Here is an 8,144-nt window from a genome sequence, read left to right as displayed (position 1 = left end):
CACACAACATCAGCAACTCTTGATCTTCATCATCAATCTTAACCTCGATATTTTCAAGATCAAGAATAAACTTATTAAACATATCTAGTTGCTCAGCCAAGACTTTGTATTCACCCATCTTGAATGAATATAAAGCTTACTTCAGGTATAGGCGATTGACCAAAGATTTTGTCATATATAATCCCTCGAGTTTGCTTCACACACTCGTTGCCCTCTTCTCCTTCGAGACTTGTCGAAGAATCTTATCTCCAAGGCTTAATATGATGGCATTGTGAGCTTTCTCGATCATCTTCGTCTTCTCCTTCTTCGTTAGAGAAATGTCCATCTTCTTTGATCTTTTCAACGCTTCTAACAAACCTTGTTGAACCAGTAGGGCTTGCATCTTCAAGTGCCACAAACCAAAAAAATTCAGACCAGTGAATTTCTCAATCTCATACTTTGTTGACGACATCTTCTCTTCCACACTCACCGCACCAATTTGTTGTGAAACGATACCCAAGAAAATAGAGTATGGTCGGTTTCTTGATCAACAAGAAAACCAGAACGCAAAGTAAAAGAAAGAAAAAAGAAGAAAGACAATACAAAGTGGTTAAAATTGGATTCTTGATTTAATTACATATTAGGGAACACTCTTTACAATTGAATCTCAATCACACCATTTTCTCCCTATGATTAGGATTATCAGAGATTGATGGAGAAGTGATGATTAATATGTTATTTATAAGAAAATTAAACTCTAGCTTTCAACTAACATGCTAAACAATCGGCCCAACAGACTGTCCCAAATCGACATGCTAACTTAAACAACAAGCTAACATATTTCGACTGCATGCTAGAACAAGCTCCGACTACAACACGCACATTTTCGACTCATGCATGCTTGATCAGACTTCGGTTATAGTATGTAGGCCCGACTCTGTACAAGAGCAGTAGGCTCTACAGCACAAGACCCCAAATTTTAGACGATCCCAAAAATTTTAAAAGTTCAATTTTTTTATATTAATATTAATAAATATAAAAAACATTATTAAAAAATCAAATAAATTATAAAAAAAAAACTATAATAAAAATCTAATATATTAAAAAAATGAGATGAATCAAAATCATAATAATTATAATTAAATCTTTTCTTATTAATATATAATTATATTTTTATGTGTTATTTTTAATTATTATAATTATAATTTTAATCTATTTTTAAATTAGAATTGCGGTTTGATTAGGCTGACTCTGATAACATGCATAACTTCGATCACAATATGAAAGTATCCCAGTATTATTAAATATGGTATGTAACAATAATTTTTTCTTCATTCAAACATCGTGTCAACTCTTTGTTATTTGCGTTTGTATTTTCTTTTCTAACAAAATGAAACACGTAAAAAAGAGAAAACATGGAATGGGACGTGTGGAAATTTAGTAGACTGTGTCTATAGATATCCAAATCAACGGCGCAATACTGTTTTTTCCTTCTCACACTACCTGTAATTTTGTTGCATACTGCTTTATACTGACACCACATGTTGTTTCTTTGCCATTCTCCTCCTCCTTCTTCATGTTACCAATTTGTGAATGATATATCCACTATTTTCATTTTACTATTATTTATCAACTTTTATAAATAACAAAATCAAAAAGAACATATTGTTTTATCATTTTTCCTCACAATAAATTAAGAAAGTATAAAGACAATAAAGTTATGGTTTTAAATTTCGGATGCGGTGACAAATAATGTGTGATAATTGCGGTTGTTACGATGCATATTACAATCATTATAGCATAAAATTTGATAGACAGATTTTTGAAATACACCGTTAAAAAATATTTAATATTAAAAATATTTCATTATATTAAAACTAAATTAAGTTTTAGATTCTGAAAATTTAGTTTTAATGAAAATATTTGAAACAACTAAATTTTCTGATGATATAGTTCGTATTTCGGACTGCAATTTAAAACTTATAATATAATATGCAAAAGAACAAAAATCAATTGCTATTCATTTTATTTTGCACCATCAAGTTGTACTTTTATCACTTCTTCTATCTTCCTATAAAAAGGCCTAACAATGCCACCTAACCTCACCACCTCACTCTTCATCATTGCTAGAACACTCTCAAAACCAAAATGAGAACTAAAAGTATTATACTTCTAATTTTCATCACTATCTTTGCTTTCAACCCTTCAAATGCAAAACAAACACAACCCTTTTCAACTATGCTCAATATCAACCATATTCTAAACAAAATCCCTCAGTTGAAAGCTCTAACACAAGGATTCCAAGAATCACAGTTGCAGGTTTCAGTCCCTTTGGTGGTGGCTGGAATCCTATGCTTCATAGCTTCATCAATATCAAGTGCTGGTGGAATAGGTGGTGGTGGAATTTTCATACCTATACTAACTATTGTAGCTGGTTTAGACTTGAAAGTAGCTTCAAGTATTTCAGCTTTTATGGTCACAGGAGGATCAGTTGCAAATGTTATATGCTATATGTTTACAACAAGTCCAAAATTTGGTGGAAAATCATTGATTGATTATGATATAGCACTTTCATCTGAACCTTGTATGTTACTAGGAGTGAGTGTTGGTGTTATTTGTAACCTTGTTTTTCCAGAATGGTTGATAACGTTAATGTTTGCTGTTTTTCTTGCTTGGTCTACCTCAAAAACATGTAAAAGTGGAGTGATGTTTTGGACCATTGAATCAGAAGAAATAAGGGTTAATGGAGTTGAGGAAATTGAAAAAGGGTTGTTAGAGAAAGAGACTAGTACTAAAGGGTTGGTGAGGTTACTGCAGAAGGAAAACGATAGGTCAGAAAAAGTTGAAGAGAATCTTGTTATGGTCCCTAAAGAAAATAGTGTCAAGTTGTGTATTCCTTGGTTGAAATTGGGAGTGTTACTTTTGGTGTGGCTTTCTTTCTTTTCTATTTATCTTCTTCGCGGCAATGGAAATGGACAGGTGATGCTACTTGTTATTATTAAATCTTTTATGAAACAAATTTGTTCCTGATTTGGTTGCCATACTAGAATTGAAATTGGACTAATACTAACATAGTATGTGTTTTTTTAGTCAAAAGTTAGGAAATTTGTAATAGTATAGGTGAACGTCTGGTCTGAAACCTGATTAAAAGTGTGCATATCTCAAGATCTCGTCAGTACTAACAATTTCAATTTCAGTGTAGAGTCGGTCCATACAAAGTTTTTCTCTGTCTTCAATTGACCCTCTGCTAAGGGACAATGAAATTGTAGTGTTGATTAGTCGGTCCTTGGACCAGATATCGAATTTCTAAAAGTAGAATCGAGGGAAATATTTATGGCAGAAAATCTAGACTTATAATAATCGATAGAGACAAGCTATAGTGAGTACTGATCACATCACTAATGAGGAGGAAAGAATAAAAATATGCTTCTTCTCATAAAATAGCTTATCTAAAAGATCTATAGTATAGTGGTGAATCTAAAAGTTTTGCTAAATTTAGAAACGAAGTGTTTTTTTAATCATGTGTTGTTGAGTGATTGTTTGGTTGCCACTATTGGTAAATAGTATACCTTAACATGTAGGGTCCTATCTCAAACTTTCCCTTTGTAAAGATTTAAGTTAAATATACTTCTTGTTTGTTATATTAGTATTTTTTTTTTGTAGTCGATTCTGCTCAGTGTAATAAGATTTGATTGTTGTTGTTACCCGAGCATGAAGTTTGGTCCTAATCTTCTACTTTTAGATTCTTATAACGTTTAACGAACAAACGACTGACGCAATTGTTAAAACTCTGCAGAGAATCATTCCAATGGAACCATGCGGTGTAGGATACTGGATTATCTCATCAGTTCAAGTACCACTAGCAGTTGTTTTCACTGCTTGGATGGTATTTAGAAAAGAAAGTCTTCAAGAGCCGTCTCTTATACCAGAAGTACAATGTCAGAACAGAAATTGTCCATCGAATAAGCTTGTTTTTCCATTGATGGCACTCCTAGCAGGAATACTAGGCGGTGTTTTCGGAATCGGAGGTGGAATGCTTATAAGTCCACTTCTTCTTCAAGTCGGAATAGCTCCTGAGGTAACAGCAGCAACATGTTCTTTCATGGTTTTCTTTTCGTCTACGATGTCGGCGTTGCAGTATCTGTTGTTGGGAATGGAACATGTAGAGACTGCACTTATATTGGCCATAATGTGTTTTGTTGCATCACTTATTGGATTATTGGTTGTGCAGAAAGTAATTGGAAAATATGGAAGACCTTCAATAATAGTGTTTTCAGTTAGCATAGTGATGTCTTTAAGTGTTGTTCTTATGACTAGCTTTGGGGCCATTAAGGTTTGGGAAGATTACAAGTCAGGGAAATATATGGGGTTTAAACTACCTTGTTAATAAAACAGTTGTGTTGTGTTATATGAGTTTTTGTTTGTATACCTTGCTCTTTCTTATAAGTATTTTTGTTATTTTCACATGTTTTGAGAAAAAGTTCATAGTGCATTAATGTTTCTATTTTGCGCATGAAAGATAACTTTTTCATGTCTCAACAAATTTGAAATGTTAATTTAAGGTATATTTGAAGGAGAAATAAATTTTATTTGTTTACCAAAATTATAATCAAAAGCAAATTCAATACGGCTAAATCTTATTGTTACGATCACATCGATGATAGCTCTATTAGTGAAAATCAATAAAGATATAATTGAATTCTCTTATGAATTGTGTACATGTTCTTGTTGCACTTTTTTTCTTATACAGCAGCTTTGACCCACTAAGGTGAAAGTCCATCAGAAACAATTTAATATAATTGATATGATCTCTTAGTATTGATTAGAAATCGAACTTGATTGTTCCAAATCTCAAATCATGATATCTCTTGTGTTCTTAATCCTATATGGTTCAGATATTCAGATATTGATTTGCTTGGGATTTGGGTTGGCATAACCAATTTGGCACATTCGTTATTTCTAAGATTTATCAAAAACAAGGACATGTACACATCCCCTTCAGCACGAGTCATATAAGGATAAAGTGTTTTCTTAAGATCTACTCAAAATTATGTTTGATTAAGGAGGGGAGGGGAGAGCTCGAGTCATGTAAGGATAAAGTGTTTTCTTAAGGCCTACTCAAAATTATGTTCGATTCAGGAGGGGAGTGGAGGAGTTTTATTAATAATTTATATTTTTACTCTTATAATTTTATAAGTGATATGATATTCAAATTTAAAAAATTCATATATTTTTTTAATAATAAAATTTTTAATATTAAGTGATTAAAAAATAATAACTTATCACATAACATTAAAAAAATTGAGTAAATTTGATTCAGATTTTAACTCTTCAACTCAAATTAAACTATATATTGATAACAATTTTTAAATCGATATGAATCATCTAACAACACAAATATATAAAATATTTTTTTATTAAATATTAATAGTTTAAAATATTTAATAAAATAAATTATTTAAAATTTGATATAAAAAAAATATGATAGTATACATAATAAAGTTAAAAGAAAAAAACAAATACAAATAAGTATAAAAAAATTATTTAAAAAAGTGAAATGAATATGGTTTATATTAAGTACAAAATTCAAAAATAATTTGAGGTGAAGAACAATTATAATAAATTGATGAAGATAATCTAAAAAAATTATTAAAAAGAGAAGTAACAACACAAAAGAAAATAAATGATTTTGAAATACTAAAATTAAATTGAGAAAATTTTAATAAATATAATAATATTATAAATATCAAAACTCATATTTCCTCTCTTCCTTTCCAAATCTTCTCATTTGGAGAGGGGCATAACAATATATTTTGGAGAATTTTGCTCTCCTCCTTTCTTCTTCTTTCTTTTCCTAAAAATTAAACCAAATATATTTAATTAAAAAAATTTCCTTCCTTCTTCATTTACTCCGAATCAAACACATTTTAAGGACAAAAATAAATTGATTTACATTAAAAAATAATAATTTACGATAGACTAGGGAGTTTGAGACAAATTTACGAGAATTTTTTTTTAAAATAACCACATTTAAAAGAAGATGCGTCATATGAACTAGCGCATCCGTTTTGGTCCAAGAGGAGGCGCCTAAGGCCTTGGCGTCTACATTGGAAGTCTCATGAGGAGGCGTCAATGCCCTTGGCGCCTGCATTGGGCCTCATGAGGAGACGTCAATGCCCTAGGCGCCTACTTAATGCATGTGGTGTATGCGCCAATTCATCTGACGCATACATCCTTGTATTTTTTTTTAAAAAAATTCTTTAAATTTTTTAAAAAAAAAATTCTTTAAATTTTTATTTATTTATGAAATAATAAAAAATAATGTAGAAAAAAAATTATTCATGATATAATAAATGTTACATGGGATTGACAAAAATTTAATGATCAGCCCGATTGAAACGTTTCACTATTCCACATCCAGGTGCGTTAGTTTGTCTTCGAGGTCTCCCACGATTTTTCTAAGGTGTTTGGGGTCTTTGTGTGCTGACATGATCGAATGATGGCTGGTGTGAAGGTCCGGCGGAAGTTCCAGCGGTATTTGACATATGTGTCATCATTTGTTCCCAATACCCGGAGGGGCTTTGGCCAACCGCGCTTCCGTAATGGAGTTCGGTGCCCATGTCATCGTAGTTAGGTCGATGGGATTGAGTGGATTGTGGACGGTATAGTTGCCCAAATTGGGACATTGAATCGTTTTGAAAACTAAATAATGGTTCCTAGGGCGTACTATAGTTAAACAATGGTTGTGTGTTTTAGTGATGGGATGTTTTAGTGGTCATTGGTGGGGGGTTACGATGAAGTGACTCATATGAATCATCTGGACTATAGACGGTTGTGGTTGAAGCGTATGGTTGTTGGTGGGTATGGTTTGATTCTTGGTTTTGTGGTTGGGTGGGTGGCATGAAAGGATTGCGACATTGGGTGTTTGGTTGTTGGGTGGATGGCATGAATAGGTTGCGAAGTTGGGTGTTTGGTTGTTGGATGTATGTGGTAGATTGATGTTATGACGTTGGTTGTTGAGTTTGGGTGGTTTGACATTGGTGTTGGACGGGGACTTGTTATTGGGAGTATGATGACGAAGCTAGTTGGCGTGGATCCATCAAATATCGCGGCTCAGACACAAATTGTTGAGTTGTTACCGACCTAAACTGTGTCATATATTGTTGAGTTGGTCTTGCACCATGGATGACTGGTTCTTTAAGATATATTGTCGTCGATTCCTCCATTGACGACACATCTTTTTTGCAAAGTCTCTGCAGTCGGAATAATCCCATTGGGCATCAACTCTTTTTTTATGCCAATTCCCCAAACACGTGGGAGATTCTGGAATATGTTGTTGCATGCCGAACTGCAGTTTGACCCGGTCACTCTGGTGCATTTCCATAGTAGTGAACCGGATAATTGGTGTCTTTGTTGTCCAAACTGCAGCATCGTCATGGTTCACATCATGATCAAGACCCAGATATGACCTCCAGATAAATTGTAAAATAATACGAACCGATTAGATGATAAATAATTTGATAAGTATTTTTAAATTAAAATATAGTTGTGTATGAGTATTACATCATCTGGTCCATTGTGGTCCAATAGATTGGGATAGACTATTATAGCGTGTTTCAGACACCTATTGTAGTTCATCCCCCTTACTAACCACCTTAGATAAAAAAAAATTGAAAAATATTATTTACAGTTAATTGTAATATAAAATATAATTAATTAAATGGTAAAGTGTTACACTTACTTTGTTGCAAACGGAAACATGAATGGGTTCTCGTTTATCGGGGCGAGTGATAGCATTCTTGACCAACCTCATGCTTGTGGCAAATACGCACATGAAAAAAAATGTGCAAGTATTCTTTTTTGTATTTTTACACATTGCACTATATAGATGGGCTAACACAGCTGAACCCCAATTATATGTGCTTACCTTATTAATGTTGCGTAACAACGGTAAATACATAATATTTACTGAATTACCTGTACTTTCTGGAAATAAAAAATTACCAAATAAAATCATAATATAACACCGACCTTTAATTATTTTCTCATACTCGGTTGATTCTTCGGACAATATTATACTCGCATAATATTGTTTAAGGTATTTTAAATTTATACCATGCTCCCTTGCTTGACCGGATGACTCTCCCTCAATTTAGACGTCACAC

The 8,144-nt window shown here is 32.6% G+C and overlaps 1 protein-coding gene across 1 annotated transcript; it reads left to right on the top strand.

Moving 5' to 3' along the window:
- Window positions 1-2,033: 2,033 nt before the first annotated feature.
- LOC127083340 (sulfite exporter TauE/SafE family protein 2) lies at window positions 2,034-4,443 on the top strand. Its single transcript, XM_051023652.1, has 2 exons — window positions 2,034-2,958; window positions 3,776-4,443. The coding sequence occupies exons 1-2, from the start codon at window positions 2,128-2,130 to the stop codon at window positions 4,364-4,366; spliced, it is 1,422 nt and encodes a 473-aa protein (XP_050879609.1). The 5' UTR covers window positions 2,034-2,127; the 3' UTR covers window positions 4,367-4,443.
- Window positions 4,444-8,144: the final 3,701 nt, after the last annotated feature.

Source organism: Lathyrus oleraceus, chromosome 1 (genome assembly GCF_024323335.1).
Source record: "Lathyrus oleraceus cultivar Zhongwan6 chromosome 1, CAAS_Psat_ZW6_1.0, whole genome shotgun sequence".
NCBI classification, from domain to species: domain Eukaryota; kingdom Viridiplantae; phylum Streptophyta; class Magnoliopsida; order Fabales; family Fabaceae; genus Lathyrus; species Lathyrus oleraceus.
This window is presented reverse-complemented; position numbering and strand designations above follow the sequence as displayed.